The sequence below is a fragment of the Sciurus carolinensis genome, chromosome 4 (genome assembly GCF_902686445.1).
Source record: "Sciurus carolinensis chromosome 4, mSciCar1.2, whole genome shotgun sequence".
Taxonomy (NCBI): domain Eukaryota; kingdom Metazoa; phylum Chordata; class Mammalia; order Rodentia; family Sciuridae; genus Sciurus; species Sciurus carolinensis.
The window spans coordinates 83008054-83027208 of NC_062216.1; the positions used below are offsets into that span (position 1 = coordinate 83008054).

At 34.4% G+C, this 19155-nt stretch overlaps 1 protein-coding gene across 11 annotated transcripts in view; it reads right to left on the reverse strand.

Moving 5' to 3' along the window:
* The window catches only part of Eps8 (epidermal growth factor receptor pathway substrate 8), a 168824-nt gene that overhangs the window by 12438 nt on the left and 137231 nt on the right, over window positions 1-19155 (reverse strand). For all 11 annotated transcript variants that reach the window (XM_047549461.1, XM_047549464.1, XM_047549457.1 and 8 more), the window contains 4 exons: window positions 17967-18150; window positions 14536-14669; window positions 9502-9610; window positions 8525-8668 (listed from right to left, as the gene is read on the reverse strand). In XM_047549461.1, the coding sequence (XP_047405417.1) occupies window positions 8525-8668; window positions 9502-9610; window positions 14536-14669; window positions 17967-18150 (571 nt within the window). The remainder of the gene's footprint in view (window positions 1-8524; window positions 8669-9501; window positions 9611-14535; window positions 14670-17966; window positions 18151-19155) is intronic.

Consider the following 19155-nt stretch of genomic DNA (forward strand, 5'->3'; position numbering starts at 1 on the left):
TTAAAAAAAAATTGTTTCTCAATTTTTAAATCACAAATACTGGTTATTATAAAACAGTATATGTATTCCTTACTAAAAATCACAATAGTTAAAACTTCAAATGTAAACAAATTAATTTTAACTAATAAATAACTGCACTGTAGGAGGCTCCAAATTCTCAAAAGGCACATCTTCTTTATAGAATCAAAGATACAGAGAGTGATGCCTTGTAACTAAGGTATAGTTTAAATACTGCGGTGGCACAATTTAATTATCTTAAAGTTTAGGATTAGCATATAAAATGCAAAGAGACCTTTTGGTAATCTGGTCCTTTGATTAGAACAGTACTTATTTCTATGTTTTAAATTGGCCCAAATATAAGGTAATATTGATTTCAAGAGTCCTCCCCAATTTCCACAGAGATCAAAAACAAAAACACAGCACTCATAAACACATCATTTCAAAATTAAAATTACTCAAAAAACAACATGCCAGGCTTCATTGTGGCTGCCTTCACAGCAAATGAAGAACACCTGTGGAACTGCAGAGGGAGGAGCCCAAATTCTCCTAAGCCATCTCTTAAAAGCCAACACTCACCAACCAGCAGGGTGGGGAAGGTGGGAAGGGTGTAATACAAGGATGGAAGTAGAACTGAAAGAAGGCATTATAAGGCTGCTAAGTACCAGGGGAGACAGAGGGCAGGGAGGACAGAGGCAGCTAGGGAGGAAGAAGAGGAAGAAAGGGGCAGGATTCTGTCACGAAGTTAGATGGGACAGAGGATTGATAATTCCCTCAGCATTCAAGATCTGAACTATTTCTAATATATAAATAATGTATTAGAATGCATTATTATTATTATCACTATACTCCACAAAATATTCTTCCTATATTTGGGCCAATAAGATATTTAAAGCAACCAAAACTACAGCAAACATCACCAAAATGGAATACTTAGCACACACCAAAGTCACCCAAAATATATTCAATGTTCCCTTGACCAGAATATTCTTTGCATGTAATTTCATGAAGGTTTAATGAATTCTTGCATTAATGTTTCACAAGTGTCAGAGTTTAAAGTATTGTTTCTAAAGCTTAAATAAACCAAAAAAGCAATGAGTTCTGCATTGCACGATGATTCATATCTTCTGCTTTCATAAAAACAAGAACAGCTAGTATTTTGCTATGCATCAAATAATGCTATGAAAAACTAAATACACTGCGTGTTATTGTCACAAATTGAGCCTGAAGACAGGCTCACCAAATGTTCTGTGCCTCACTTCATTCATCTGTCATTGCTATCTAATGCAACTTTATCAGTATGACTAACAGAATAATAGGTTTTAAAAAAATAAAACCCATATGAAAATTTCCAAACTCGAGCGAAAAATTTTCATGACATATCATAAATTATATTTACTTGCATATTTTCCTCTTTTCTTGGTCCTCTCCTTCTGCCTCATGCTTCTAACTTCTGACATGAAAAGCAAGAAAAAGTGCCTTCCTTGTTCTGAGAAGGCAACCAAGACAGCTACTTTGTGGACTGGATGGTAATATATGACGTGGAGGAAGCACAATCAGTACCAATTGCTGACATCATCGCAGATAGGGATTGTTTCCCTCCCTATCTTCTTCACTTCTCTTTACCTACTGCTCAACTTCTGCCTCTTGGCTGTTTCTGGTTGGAGGTACAGAACTGATGATCCAATGTGCCTTCAACTTATAGAAAGTCTTGAAGGACAGAAAGGCACTCTGCATCATTTCCTTCTGTGCCAAAGGTGCTGGAGCTCCAAATACAAACAATACGTTGACCAATTCTTTCCTGGTAATTAGCACTGAAAGTCCCACATTCCCACAAAACCCTCAGTTTTTGGGCAAAGCTGTCAGCATGGGCAGCCTGGGGTGGACCCACTTTTGCATCACCCATTTTTTCTCACAAATATAAAGTTCTATTTAAGACAAAATCTCTCCTTTTGTCTTTCTCTGGAAGAAGTCAGAATTACTAGACCTTGTAGGAAACTTACTTTCCTATTCATAATTAAGCTGAAATGAGTCATTTTTCTTTAGCAATGAAAGCTGAGTGAGAATTCTCAAGGGTTAAAGTTATTGAGAGACTGAGAGATGAACTCCTGATTCACACAAGATACTGCTTCAGAGGGGAAATTATGCAAGTAACAAGCTCAAAAAGCCATTAAAATTGAACTGTTTTTAAAATTTTAACCTACTCTGAATTACACATTTTTCTCTAAATTTGGTCTCTCTGGAACTCTGCAATGAAAACTAAGCACAGCTGGAACATTTGGAGGGTGTTAAGTCCAGAGATTGAATCCAAAAAATTATATTGAAAGAGTTGCCAGGAGGGAATGAATGTGGGTTACCTCTGAGAGCTCGCCAAGTAATTGCTATTAGGAAAATGGAGCAAATCACATTAAATGAGAAAATTAACACAGGAGATGGAACTAAAATAATATCAATTATAATTTACATCAAATATAGAAAACAGGAGCAAACTGGTTTTTGACAGTAAAATTACTTGCCTATGAATCAACCAATGAAGGAGATTTTAAATTTATATTACCCTTATCTAGCCATGTAAAACTAATCATACAGATTACACCACAAGAAAAACAGTGTAGAGTATTTCAGTAGTAACTATTTATGCATTAATCTGTTAAAATATTAAAATATAGATTCATTTTATTCTAATGGCTTATAAAATATACAATTATAGTACATTAAATGTAGGATTAATTCTTATTTAATAGGTGACTTTAGAAAAAGAAATAAACACCACGACAGAATTTTAGTGAGCTTTAGTTTTGAACTTGAAAGCAAGCATATAATTGTGTACATGTGCATGTTGGACAGTAATTATATATTTTAGAGTGGGTATTATTCAAACTGTCACAAGAAATATATGGTAAAATGTCAATACATGAGGCAGAATAAAAAGTAACCATCCTTAAGGTAAAATATATAGCGATAGAGAATAAAACAGTGGTTACCAGGGGTGGCTGGTGAGGGAGGGACTCAGGAGGTGCAGGTCATGTGATACACAGCAGTGAATATGTAGGATGAACACACAGAAAGATCTAATATGCAACATGAGGGCCCTAGTTAACCACAGCATTTTCAGGATTTTTCCTGACTGGGTAGACTATTGCTGTTCTTGGAGGGTATGGATAACTATATGAGATCAGGGATATATTACTTTGTTTTACTACTATAACCATTGTACTTTACTGTATGCCCATACATATGTATTTTTTTTCTAATAATATTATGTTGTATACTTTAAATATACACATAAAAATTTGTTTAACCAACAAAAAAGTAAACCCCGTCTCTAATTAATGAGCTTAGTCTTCTGAGATGAATTTTTCTAAAAAAAAAAAAACAAATTTTAAAGAACTATACATTATCAGGAAGTTGGTCTTGCTGGAAGAATATGAAGGCATCATTAATAAAATTATCTCTCTGCCCAGCATTATCTGTCAGGGCCGAGTTTTAAAACACAAAGCATGTATAACATGTGCTGGTTGCTCATTAGTTCCCTCTAGAAATATTTCCATTCTTAATTTAGGGCTATTTAAACATGCACATGAGGAAAAAAAATTATGAATCTATAGTGGATTGTGAAGGCCACGTGACCTGACTCCTTCTATTTCACAGCCAAACAAGTCAAAACACAGGAAAATAAAAAGCTCTCTTTACCTAGTAGCAGAATCCTCATCTACCGACATACAGATTTAAACTTTTCCCACAGTGTCATAATAGTTAGGAAAGAGAGAAGATAAGAAACTGTGTTGAATTCACAGGATCACACAGACTGGGCATTCAAAATTATCTGAGTGTTGATAGAGTAAGAATATCTGTAATAGTAATAATAATAATAAAGCTAAATACTTAATAATAAAAGACTTTCTTTAGTCAGATCATTGGTGTATTAGAAATAAGAGCGGCAGGGAGGTAGTTTCTGCTTCTGGCATATAGCATGAGAATCTCTATGGCAAGGGGTAGTTCTAATAGATGCACATTCACTATAATTCTGCAAATCAAGTCAGAAGAAATATCAAGAAACTGTATGGTAAGCAGATTCCAAGTGGAGAGAAAGAACCCAGGATGTCCACCTGCTACCCAGCCAAATGACCACAAAGCCCTGGAGTACACTGTAACAAACTTTCTAAAACTCAAAAGGTCTATCATTTCTCCGTAATTCCTCATAAGCATTTACTTTGTCATCCCTGTGGTTTGGTTCAATTTTTTTATTTTCCATATCTTTTGTAAATTCTTTATTACCTTCCTCTCTTTGTTTTTAAACACAATTGAAGCTACAGGGAAAAGACATTAGGTGGGAATGGCTGTCTTCAGAGAGCTGTAAAAGGTCACTCCAAAGGTGAGGATATTAAATAGCCTGGATTCTCAGGGAACTCAGGCGACAATTCAACACCTATTCACCGGTGCCAGGTAGGAGCACCCTGCCATTAGAACAGAATTTCTGACAGAAAGTGCATGAACAATTGGCCTTTCACCCCAAAACTGCCACAATCCACATACACTTATTCTTCACTAGAAATGTAAAATTACAGATGAAAATAAGTCATAACTGTATACATTTAAAAAATAATTGGTGATTTACAGAAGTTACATGGAAATAGTTTATATCTAATTCCCTTAATTCTACAACTCACAAAATGTCCACTTTCTAAGTGAATCCTAAAATTTGGGTTATTTTCCTAAATTATTTTTTAAGTGAAAGAATGGACAAAATTCAAGAAATGGATGCATAAGGCAAAATCTAATTCTAATTCTAAGAATTATGACTGATCAAATTAACTGTTAATCACAGTATAATGCATGGTAAAACTATTCTGAGAAAATGTCACTTTAAGCATTCATGAAGTGAAAAGTTATAATCATCCTGTGCCAGCACTATTCCCTGTACAGCAAAGTGCATCAGAGCACAGGGTATAGATTCTGAGGGCTGGGTCCTCGTCCTGGCTCCATGTAGCTGTGTAACCGTGGGCAAGTTGTTTCTCCTGTAATTGAGTTCCACATGTAAACTGTGACAACTTCACAAGATATTTGGGGAATCAAATGAATTAGTATTTTTGAAGTCCTGAAAGAATGCCTGGTGCAGCATGAGCACAGACCACTGGCATTATCTCTTTGGGAGTGTAACACCATTGCTGCCCATGGGCGTGAAAGCCTCCTTCAAGAATGAGTCACAGAGGTCCTGCAGCAGTACAGGATGGGATCGAAACATGTCTGTTAGAGGAAGTATCTTTACATTCCTTCGATGTTTTTCTACCATGGGATAGAAGAGGCAGGAAGGGGAAAGTGGACAGGCTGTATGTGAGGAGGGGAGGGATTGCTGCTGCTCCTAATACAGCAGCACCAAGGAAAGGGCAGAGCCCTGGTGGATGATCTGGGGATCTGAGGATGTACAGCAGGCTTTCAGAGAAGATCTACTCAGTGCTGGGCTTCCTATTATTCTTTCTATCTCGCACAAGATGCTGGCACTCAACAAACACTTAAGAAATGAATGAATGAAAAGATTAGTATGATATAAATCGTAATTCAGTTGAGTTTTATAATGCATTAACATCACCAGAATCTCATAAATATGATGATATCTTTACTGTCACTCTGAAATAAGTGGCAGAATTTTTCTTTAGATATTTTAGTAAAGATATATCATAACATTGATGTAGAGATATAAAGATGACTGGTGCATATTTCTAAGGATGCTTTTTTTTCCATATTACACTATTCACTTTTTAAGATAGGTTATAAATACTTTGAGAATAGGAATTATTTCAGAGCAGGATTTGTGGCAGATAGCAGACTGTCAAGCTTACTTATTAAAATCTTACAAGATCTTGATGCTGTTGTTGAGCTCAGCCCCAAATTTCCAGCAAGTGTTAAAGAGCAGATTGATTTTAATACCTTTTAAAAGGAGGGCCCCAACATAAACAACATATACACACATACACACACACACACACACACACATACACACAGCTTCTATACACATCACTGCATTCATAGTGGCATTCAGAAATTTTCAGAAGACAGCAAGACTGTGTTGAAAGTTTAAAAGGAAATAGTCAAAGCAGTCAATCCCGAGGGACCACAAGTTTCTATTTACACAAAGTAGCAAAACACACTCCTGAAACTTGTGAGCACTTTAAAAAATTCTAGGTTGTGCCAAAGTTGACAAAAATGTAAGATGAGGTTCTGTTAAAGAAAAGAGAAATAGATTTTATGCTTTCCAAAAGTACTCTCTCTGCCTATAATATGTACTAACCATTTTGGTTTGGCTTTAGACAGAAGCCAGTTTTAAACAGAAAAGTCAACTTATGGCTCAAGCCAGGAATCAGAATTAAAGAACAAAACAAGAGTGAATAGCAAACAGGAAAAGGCAACAAATACTAGACTCTGTCTCAAGAAACTCCAATTGGGGAAAATACTTTGAATTTATATTATTTGCAAAATTAAATATACATTTTTTTTTCATTTTTGAAGTCTGCCTATTTCTAACTACCCTGCACAAAGCAAAAATGAACTTGGATAATTGTTTTTAACATCTAATATAAAGTCTTGGCTTCTCCTCACACATAAGATTAGGGATATTCTTTGTGAATAGTCCTTCTTATGGATTCTCATGAGATAAATATTTGAAAAAAACCATACATCTCAAGAATAAATATCAGTGTTCTAGTCTTACATTTTAAGCATACATTCTAACACTATTTAACCCATTTTGTCCCATTGCCCCAGATGTGGAACACCTATAAAAACTTAAATATAATGATATATTTAATAATACATAATTATAGCATATGTAATATAATTACATAGGGATAATAATACCTTTATAATATAATAATATTATCATATATATAAGCTCTATATTATGATTTCTAATCTATTTTAAAGCACCTGGATCAATTTCATTGAAATATTCGAGAATGTAAATCTTGGGACTTAACTGGATTACAGAAATGGTAAAAACCTTTATAGGAAAGAAAATGAAAAACTGACATTCATAAACCAGACAGAAGCCTATATTATACCAGGTAACCACATCTTAAAATAAGAAAAGTACAAACTTAGAAAATAAACACATAAAAACTAAGTAGAAATGTCACTTCAAAAATCCACAGGAATGGAGCAGAGCATACCTTGAATAACTCAAACTCCTTCTTGGCATCAATAGCTAATGACAAATGATAGACATAAATTAAGTACATAATATACATGCATGTTAGGCCAGGCAAAACTTAAGCACAGGAAACAGAATTTTCAACTGCCATCACTAGATTATAGAGGTATAGAAACTATGCACTAATTCTTTATTTTTAATTTTTCTTTCTTTTTTTTTTTTTTTGGTGCTGGGGATCAAACCCAGGGCCTTGTGCTTGCAAGGCAAGCACTCTACCAACTGAGCTATCTCCCCAGCCCCTATTTTTAATTTTTCTTGATGCAGAGATTCTAATGAAGTCAGTCCCTCTGGACAAGCGCACTATCTGCACTAGGCCAGAACACCATGAGGAGCCATTTGTGTAAGTAACTCATCACAGCAGCAGGACAATGACCACAATTAGGTCTGGACAATCTGTATTTTATTAAGTCTATTCCTGGGATAAAAATAAACCATTTCACTGTGTATCCGTGAAGCTTCTACATGACTCCTTGAAATGATTATGGAGTCAGACATGATCCTTTTCTCAAGACTCTAAATATTAAAATAATTCTGGGGCGATAAGAAAGAAGCTATCCTAGGTTCAGAGGTTATGTGCATGTGAGAGTTCTTCTATTCTGGTTCTGTTAGCAGACTCAACTCTAGAGAGCCCATCACAGGATTAAAATCTTCGGAGTTTAACAGGATGTGAATTCAGTTGTTATGGGGAATGAAATGACCAGGGTTACTGAAATCTTAAAAACCTGTAATGGGCCTCAAGAAGACTTCAATGATTAAAATGAGAAACTCTGACCTAGCTAACCTATATATCAAAAACATGTCTTAACTTTAAAATCAATAGGAAAAAATATTATAATCCAACTGAAAAAAATATCCATGTATTAATCTAAGGTAAGGTGAGTGCAAATTCAAGGCTGGACAACAGAAGAACATTTAAGAGATTTCAAAAGGCAAAGACTGTTGAAAGTCAACTGCTGGACACTCCAGTCATTGTCTCTGTGCCACTCTCAAAAAAGGGGAAACCACTGGTGGATGTGAGTACTAAGGATAAAGAGACAAGTGCTATTTTTTTCTAATATCCAAAAAACTGTAGGTTGGCTGGGAGAAAGCATTATGAAGAGAAAGTCATTTACTGTTAAACATTTTGAGCAATTTCCTTAGCAAAAAAAATCAGAAAATATGTACTCTTCACTATGTCTCTTACTGTTAGCCCACCAATTGCTGCTGAAAAAATTGTGAAACCAATTAAAGCTCAAAATGATTATTACACAAAAGGTATTTAAATCCTTTCCAAATGATGAATTTGAAGTTTTATGAACTTTGTTAAAATATCATAATTACCTGTATGGTATGTGTATATGGTGGATCAGCACGTCCTAATCCAGATTCTGGAGGTCTCACAATATCCAGAATATTATTTGGCACAAACCCAGCGTCTCCACTTGCATTTCGAACCTTCCACCATTGTTTCCTATCATCAAGTATCTGTCATCATAAAAGAAAGGCAAAATTACCATAAGGAACCAATCTATAAGGTTCAAATTTCACTCGTAGACTTCAACTAAAATTTTTTTCTCACTTCTGATAAATAGACTCAGATTATTGTTGATTTAAAGATTCTCAGGGATTACTCTAAGAATTACATGTACTAGTACAGAATAGGTATGGAATTGCTATGGTGAATCTATCCAAAATCTATTACCTCCCAAGAATGCATCTGCATTATTTGAGGTACTTACAGAGCATTAAAAGGACCATCTTAGAAAGTCCTATTGTCTTCATTTGGGGAATAGAAAGGTAAAGTATGAAAACCATTTTTTAAATAAAATTTATTGTCACCATTCATCTTACATGTTCAAGATGAACTCTGTTATAACCTAGGAAAGATTTGGGTGTGGCAGTACTACTGAGTACACTTGTGCAAGCATACTAGGAGAGAAAGAAGGGAATGTTTTCTCTTATTAAAATGTAATACTACATCTAAATTTGAAGGATAACTTGCCTTGATTCCAAAATGAATAAAGTCCAGAAGAAGGAAGACAATAATGTAAGCCAAGACATTTGTCTCTCTCCGGCCATAACTTATTCTAGGTAGCTTCTACTTGAACCTATGACATTATTATGGGGTCGGAAAATGGATAAAGCAGCCACTCCATCTAAATAGATATAAATATCTATCATATACTGTATCCTTAGTTATAGAACAAGAAGAATAATTTCTTGACCTGGGCATTTCTTTAGGAAGGCTTAAAACAGACCAAAAGATGAATCTAATAAATCCACTTTATTAAGAGCATAAAAAGGTAAGATTCTATTACCTCTAATATATCATCCTTTAGAACCGAGAGCTCACTGTTGTTCCTTGCTACAAAGTCATACTTGGATTTGGCATATTTCTTGGGTTGTGTTTTGAGTGGGTCATAATTTCTATAAAGAGGAAGACAAGAGACTATCATTCTACCAGCTCTTCCTGAAGACTGAAAGCAAAAGCAAAACATGAAATCAAGCTAAATCTTACCAGAAAGCTTTCTGAAAAATTATTTAGATGGCAGTTTAGTTTTATATTTTCCAGAATATAGGAAATAAAAACAAACTATGGCTAAGGCAAAAATAAATGATGTAAAATAAAATCATAAGGCTAGTTGGTACAGGTCCAGCTCTAGAATTCAAACCTATGAATTCCTTGTCTAATAAATACACACATTGGATATTGTTTTATTAATCATTATATCTCTACCATGAAAGAGCTAGAATAAGGGTAAATGCTATTATCTATTTTCATAAAATTAAGAGAGACCAAAGAAAATAGTGGTAATATATGTTGATTTTACAATTCAAGCAACATCTCTTATCCAAATAAAAATATTTTAAAAATGTGACTAGGTGTCAATTTTTAGGAAAGCTTTGCGCAGGTATCTAAATTGTGAAGGAAGGTATGCATTAGGCACAGGACTAGTAACACTTTGAAAGAAATAAATATCTTAATTCATTATAAACTTTTATAAATATTGTTTCTTTTTTCAAAAGAAAACTTTCTTAAAAACTAAATACCTCTTCTAATTAAAGAAGCATTAACAGATTAAACTATATAATTTAATATTATTTTATACATAAAACCCAGCGCATTAAAATACATCTATATTTTCTTCATAAATTTCAATAATAATGTTAACTCTTTATTAATTTTTACTCCCTAATCTCCTCCATTTACATTCCCACATTTCCTCACACATCTCCTCAAGAGAAAAAACAGAGACAAGAGGTTTAGTCATTCTTGCCCTGCCAATTGGTCGTTCTTTTTGCTGCGTACCCACGTTCTCTAAACAGTTAAGTTATGCCAGGGACTATGGGAGGACAGCTATAAATACAAGGCATTCTGTCATCACAGATGTTTTGCTACCTCTTAGGTGGTAACTCCATTTGAGAAGGACAACAGGGATAAGAAGAAAAGATGATCTATAAGCTGTACAACCTACTGGCTAGTTTTGGTATATTAAAAATATATATGTATTGGAGGAAAAAGTGAAATTATAGTTACTATTATATATTGTTAATAAGTAAAAACCTATGGTCCATAGATTTCCCATCCCTATCTCTTTGGAAATAGCTCTTTTTTTTTTTACCTACTTTATATATTCACATTATATTAAAATCTCATTTGAGGAATAAAAGATTCCAAAATTAAGTTAAACAAATTTCAGCTCTCCTTTTCTGTTCCCCATGTTCTTTCTCCTATGTTCTAGAAAATAATCCCTATAGATAATAGAGAGTTGACTGTATTATAACAAAGAGTGTAACAACTCTGCCACTGGGTATCTGCCTTAGCTCATTAGAAAGAAAAGTTTGTGGCAGTTACATGAAGTCTGTGCTATCTTATCCACCTCAAAAGTGTTTACCCAGAATGCACCTATTAACCACTATAGAATTTGCAAATCTTTATGGTTGATAGTTTCCTGTCCTCTATAGATTAAATCTAGATATGACAGTGATTATAGTAATTGATTGGAAAATCACAGTTCATAATTTTTAAATGTTCCAGAGTTTATTAAGAAATTTAGAATGTATCAAAATGTACTGTTTCCATTTCTGATTTGTAATAATAGCTATTCCACTTGGTACAGAGTAGATATAGATACAGCAATAATTTGAGAACATCTCTAAAATATGAATTGCATCTGAATAGCAGTAAATTGTAATCTCTCATTTTACTGTAAGGGCTCTACAAACTATGGAACCAGTCCACGTGTCCATCAATGTATAAAAGAATGGATAAAGGAAATGTGGTATATATATACAATGGAGTTTTATTCCACTTCAAAGAAAAATAAAATTATGGCATTTGTGGGAAAATGGATGGAACTAGAGACCATCATGTTAAACCAAATAAGTCAAACTCAGAAGGTTAAGGGTCATTTTTTTCTCGTATGTGGAAGTTAAGAGGAAAAAGGAAAACAAAGGTGGGGATGGATCTCCTAAAAATCAAAGAGAGATCAATAGAGGAAAGGGACCAAGGGGTGGGAGGTAGGGAGGATGCAGGCAAGCGCTGGGAGTGATACTGGCCAAATTATATTGTTATATTGTGTGCATGTATGAATATGTAACAATAAATCCCATCAAAATGTATAACTATAATGCACCAATAAAAATGTGGAAAAAATAAAATAAAATCTATAACCCAGGGAAAATATTTGCTGAGTAAATGGTAGTTTATGGAAGAAAACTAAATATGATGAATAATATTGTAACTATATCAATGATCACTTTAAATATGAATGGCCTGAATATACCAATTAAAGCACAGAAATTGCCAAACTGGAAAAAAAGGTAAGGTTTCTAAATTCATCAAATGATCTATCTAATGACATGATAAATTCACTAAACAAGGAACAGACTTCATATAGTACCTACTGCATTTCTGGCATGTAACAGAAATTAAAGTCAATGGTAACAATTATAAAAACAAATTCAAAACCTCTGTGTACTTCATGTCATACTATAAGTTTCACGTAACTTTTTTAAAAACACCAAACTTTCTTAGTAACAAAGAATATCAGTGATCCAAGTATTTATCAACTGTCCCACCTCCTACTCTGCTCCACTGGGAGATGGGATCCATAAGGACACCTGACATCTACAATTTACCCACCACTCACTAGATTGCTTAAAATTTCTTTTCTCTGGTTCCATTTTAACTAGTTAAAGCTATTATCCCTTCATGGAATTTCCTACTTTCCATTTAAATTTCCTACTGATCAAAGGTTCCTAAAGAAGTCTCATGAAATCCAAAACAATCTTCTCTGAATGAGAGAAAAAATAGTGGCCTTTACATCAACTATCCTGTCCCATACAAAATTCTGAGACAAATAATTTTGAAAATTTAATAATGAACTGATATATGCTCCCCACCCCCAGCAAGAGTAATGAATGATTGTTTTTCTTTTTTCTCTGATAGCCATGAATCTCAAAGACAAAACTGAAATTCGATCATAATGTTAATACTTAGGCTTTATAGATTTTAATTATCATTCTCATTCTAAATTTCTTAATTTTATATTTTATTTCATTTATAAGTTTTACTGAAAACATTAATTGCATAGAATTTAAGTGACCTGCCTAAATTCACTTTAGAATTTGATAAGGTACAAAGGTTAATAAATCAATAAATTAAAAGTCAACAACTCAAGGGTACAAACTTCCCAATATTCTATAACAATCATAAACATCATGAAGTTTTAAAGATACTATATTAAGCTGCCCATAATAAATGGTAGAGGTTATTCTATCAGGGATACCATACCTTGTAGATCTGCAGGTGGGGGTCAAAGAGGTAGTGACTAAAATGCTGGATACAATATCATGTACTTATTCACTCATTCAATCAATCAAATAAGTCTATACTTAGTAGCCACAATGTGCTAGAGGTTGTCATAAAATGGAACATGATAAAAAAATTCTACTATTAATATGTATAATAAGACTGAATGCACATAAGCCATCCTGATTTACTGGAGTGACATAACAAAAAGAAAAGGTAAGAATTACTAATCTGAAATAATTCCTAGATATTCTATGACAAAAAGAAAGAAAAAAGGGAATATAGGATGAGCAGTCACTCAGTCAAGAATTTCAAAGAAATTCTTCAAAACTGACTTTGACCTTGATCTACTAAAAATTAATTATATAACTAAAACTTAGATTCAAATGCTGGCATTTTCAAAATACATTATTCATCAATGGGTTTTCTTTTTATTTAATATTTACAGTTGCCCTTAGAATAATACCTGTACAATTTCTATGCCGATTACTTAAGTAATACTTCAGTCATCATCCCTGACAAAGAATGAAAATTGTGAATCCTACCTTGGCAAGAATGACAAGGCATTGACTTAAATATTTACTTATACTCAAGTTTAAAGATTCTATAAGAAAAGGATATATTAAAAATAAAGGTGGGCTGGGGTTATAGCTCAGTGGCAGAGCATTTGCCTAGCACATGTGAGGCACTGGGTTCGATCCTTAGTACCACATAAAAATAAACAAATAAAGGTATTCTGTCCACACACAACTATAAAAAATTAAAAAAAAATAAAGTCAAGCAATACTCATGATGAGAGAGGCTTCAACATAGGAGAGTACTGGGACAAGTTCCCTACCCCTTCATCTGAATGACCGCCTTCCCCTATCCCTGTTACCAGGGTTCCACCTCCTATCTTTCCCTTTGTGCATGATCCCTATGTAAAGCTCACTTGCTGGAAAACAAGATTGAAAAAAAAAAAAAAAAGTAAACCTATTCCTTCATTTTTTAATCTTAATTCTCCATCTCTAATTATATTTTTAATGGTAAAAATATGGCATAATAAAAGAAATGTACAAACTGGAAAATAAAGATAAAATGTAATCACATGAAATGGCAAGAATGGCGAGGTATTGACTTAAATATTTAGTTATACCCCAATTTAAATATTCCCATCTAAAGGAAGATTTGTTGCATGAGGGAAAAGGTGGAAATTGTTTCCCTTAAAAAGTTATAGAGCTGGAAAGTCTTTTAGACAACATCTGGTACAAATGAATTTAAAAGCTTCAAGATAATTCTTTATTCTTAATATATGGATTCTTGACAGAAGTATCTTTTTAAAAAGGGAAGATTAACCAAAGATATTTGAACTAGGTGAGAACAACAGACTGGAGGTCTAGATATCTTCTGCACCTCAAAGTAAGCTCTATAAAGAAACACCTGAAACTTTTCAAATCATTAGCAGATGAAAAGTAGACAATAGAGACACTGTCACTCATTAGCACTAAATCAGAGACAGTATTTCCCGGCTAGCCAGATGGCACCCATTAAATGTTACCTATCTGCATGGCGATTAGGAGTTGGCTTAAAAGCACCAGCAGCTTCCCCGTGATCCAGATGGGCCCCTCTTGCGTACACGCTGTTATTGAATGCATACCCATCAGCTGGAGGATACTCAGATACGCTGGAGTGCTGAAAGACAGCAGGGTAGGATAAGGAATCACCAAACACCATTCATTCAAATGACCACTGACATCCACCATATTATGATCAGTTTTTATTTCCAAGTGATTATCCATTATGCTAGTAAATTATGAAATTGGGATGATACATTTTGTCAAAGACCCACTTAGGATAAAAAAAGTTATTAGTGCAAAGGTTAAATCTCAATTCTGAAAATAATCCAGTGTAAAAGCAGTAAGTTACTTCATGAGGAATTTTAGTAATAGATGATTTGAGTATTAGATTTTAATTCCTGTATAAAACAAAATTGGTAGGGGGGGGGAACCTCTTCAACCTTTGCTCTCCGAGTTTAAGAAACATACCCTCTCCACTTGAGCAAAGTCAATATTGTCACATGAAAACTCTCTGAACTGTATTAGATTTACAGCAACTCATTTTTTAAATTGTACACAGAACACCATTTTTAGTATTTTTTACAAATGGCAGCACTATTATCAGATAGACTGATAAGGGAAGCACAGAAAGGCACAAAAATATTGATCTTGATAGTCAAGAGTCCAGGAAAAGACAATGCTGGAGTCATTTATTTTCTGCAGTTAACACAATTTGGACATGAAACTACTGGGTGCTACAAAGAGGGAAGTCCATGAGTCCCTGTGAGTACCATGGTTTTAAAGCTGCAGAGGATGTATCTCAGACTGGGAAAAAAACGAACATTACCACCTACAGATTTCATGTGGTTTCCTTATGTACAATGAAGCATGGGGAAAGAATGACAGATACTGAAGCAGTTTAATTCCTTGGTATTCAACTGTTTATGGATTCACTAGGACAAAATATATGAAATATTTGAAACTGGGAATGTTTTAAGAGACTCTTCGATAAATGGTTACTATAGCTAATCATAAAGAAAAGGTTGGCAGACATGGGGCTGAGTTAATCCATGGTGTGGTGATGTCAAAATACCCATGTTATATTATTCCCCTGGAATACATATCAGGATATTGTACTTGGCATACAAACAGTAGATGATTTTCAGCCATTTAAACACACAGTTCAATCAATTCAGTTTATCATTTCCCTAGGAAAGACAGAGATACTAAATTCGATAAGTAATTTGTTTTTATTAAGACTGTGCTGAAAGGAGGCAAGAAACAGAGTCATCCCCACCTTTTGCCTAGTTCTGAACTAGAGAGTGTCCTGAGAGAGCCTGGGAGTGCTGGAGGAGGTGAGAAAGGACAGCAAATCATGGGCAAACCATGATGGCAACAGTGCGGTTGAGGGCTGTGGCTGAGTCAGAGGAAGTCAGGAAGGGAGAACTGCACCACATCTGTCCCTCCACATCACCTATTCCTTTCAATTCCACACAAAATCACCAGATCCTGTATTACCCAAGTCTTGTAAATGTATTTATTATAGTAGCAATAAAACATAATAAAGTCTCTCTTCTAGGGATGATTACATTTTTCATGCATTTTAAATCACTATTACTTGGCCCCTTTTCCAACAAAATCTCAAGATAAAAAAATCCCCTACAATGGCCAGTGGGTGCTTTTCATTTCATTTTGTTAAACCTGTGAATGTCCACTTGAGTTATAAAATGGAAAAAAGTTTACAACAGGAAAATAACTCATACAAGGAAGGATTCTCAATAATTTCTCTTTTAAAATTACTCAGTGAGGGTAGAGAAACTTACATACTACAAGCCAGAACATAGTACTCTCTCTTTAAAAACACAAAATGAAAAGAATTCCCAAAAGTGAATTTGTGAGGCATACATTCACAGTGAGCATATTTTCTTATTTAAGATACGAATACTATAAACTAGAAATTTTTTACTTGAAAACAACTATAACTATAGCAACAGCAAGTGCATCATAATTTCATGTTGGGTTATTTCTTTTTATGTATAAATGTTCCTAAGTGGGAAGAAAATTCACAGTGATGAGCTCTGAATTATGAAGTACAGACAGGGATATATGCCTGCTAACCAATGCTCAGGGAAGTAAAGCCATCTCCTCAATTATGCATTTAGAGGGAAGGGCAGGTATGCAGCCAGAGGAAAAACAATTAGGAAAAAAAATAATTTCAGAGTATTGTATTTGCTTTATTTTAAAACATTCAAGAGTTTAACTAATTTTCTGTAATACTGTTATTGTCTAAAGAACAGTGCCCTAAAGGAATGATTTTTAAGAAATCTAATTTATATACATATTCTCCTTAAGTGGCCACAGGCTGTAATTTGCTAATTCACTTCTTTGTATCAGGTTTGCCACATTATAAATACCTGTCATAGTATGAGAAAATTAACCTAAGGAATTAAATAAAGGAAAAACATAGGACTTCAGGAGCATCTAGTTGTCACTTGCTGTTTCATTTTCAAACTAGACTTCATTCATCCAAATCCTCAGGTTCTGAGCATTCCATTCATATTTGGTTCAGTTTAATTGATCTTTAATTTTCTTTTCCAATAGAACAAAAAGTCATAGAAAAAATCATTTTTAAGGAATGTGAAAAGATAATACACCCAATTCCATTCCTTTAATTTGCTGCCCAAATAGGTTACAATCTAAAGCTTACTAAAACATTAAAGACATTTTATGATCTCCTGAGGATGTGACTGTGTTGCAAGTGATCATTTGAACCTGAAAAGTGGAGTCCCAGAAAAGGCTTTGGTCCTCCAGCCACGCCAACAGGACTTGAGAGGTTTTGAACTAGACAAAAAGGAAGGGCTGAGGATGTGGCTCAGTGGTAGAGCACTTGTTTAGTATGTGCAAGGCCCTGAGTTCCATCCCAGCACCATTAAAAAAAAAAAAAAAAAAAAAAAGGAAAGGAAAGGAAAGAAGGAAGGAAGGTAAGAAGGAAAGGAAGGAAGGAATTTTTAAAAAAGAAGGGAGGGAGGGAGAAAGAGGAGAAGAGGAAAGGAGGGAGGGATAAGGAAGGAATTGGGGTGTTCAGAAAAGAGTTGCTTGGGGCAGACTTTAGGATCTAGGTGGAGGGAATTATCTTGAGTGTCTGATGACAGGAAAGGAAGCAAAAAGAAATAAGCCAAGGAGCAGTAGAGCATCCTCCTGACAAGGAGAGAGAGAGGTACATGCCAAAGGACTCAGGGTTACCAGGGCTGGGGAAGCAGTGGTAGCAGAGAGAGGACAGGGTTGATAGGCTATGGGAGAACAGCATGGGCTGGGGCAGAAAACTTAACAGTCACTGATTCTAGAACAATCTTCAGATGAATGAGAACGCAATCATAATGCATAGATCATTGCTACTCCATCTACAAAAAGATGATGGCTAAAAAAAGTTTACCTCAGTGGACAATCTTTTCATGTCTTGTTTGCGCTGATGTTCTGCTACATTTGCCACAGATTCAGCCAGGTGATACATATCTTGTTCCATTGGTGCCCCCATGAAGTTCAGCATGGGGGGTTCCCAGCCATTTCGGAACCGTGGAACGTATGGTGGAATAAACTGCTCTTTCGGCCACTCTGCTCTGGAGGAGGGCAATAAGTCACAAAACAAAACAAATAACACACACTCAAAAGACAACATATACCTCATCTGGCCTCCATTCACCTAACAGGGAAAGCAAACATGTTTGTCATATTTCACATCAGTTAAATAAAAGAAAGATTCAGTTCTGTGGCATGATTTATTTTCATTACTTTGCTGAAAGTCCTCATTAAACTCAACTTTTCAACGTGGATACGGGTTTTTAAAAATATGTGTAAGAAGAAGTGTGAAACCAGAAGTGTGATACATATCTACAGCATACACTTCAGCTAATCTGAAGTAGTTTCAGACTCTACCTTTCCCTTTGCTCCCCTTAAATCCCTATGAAACCTCCTGAAAGAGATCTTTCAAAAGAGAAACTGTCAAGCCTGTTATTAAGGTTCATAATTTTTTTAAATTATAAAGTTCACTAAAATGAAACATGACCAATTTTACAAATTAAATATATCAGTTCAGTTTTAATCAGCAAAGCCCACTAATCTGTAATTATAATCACTACCCATTCATCGCCCAGTGACTGAGAGAGACATTCCTATAAGCTCCTGATCACTCATGAACCACAAAATGGAGCAAGACAGGATTATGACTTCACTTTTGCTATAATATGTTGCTTCATTTTTAATAAAAGATTTAATTCTTCATGTTATAGTTCTACAATGATGAAATGAGTCATTTTATTCAGATTACTACATACTTTTGTGATTCTTTACTTTTTATGAGTTTTTAAATCAGCATATTTATTTTGTAATACTCTTAATCAGGATCTGAAATGACCCTTTTCTCATGTTAAGAGTAACAATATATTTCCTTTAGATGTAAATTTTTGAAGGTTCATTAATGTTTTCACTTTACAGTAGAACCCAAAACAAAGTAACTAAAGAGCCTGGACTATTTTTATTGTATGAAAACTGACAAATTTAATAAGCTTTATGGAGAAAAAATTAGATCCCACCAAGGTTTAATGTAAAATTATAATCTGCACACA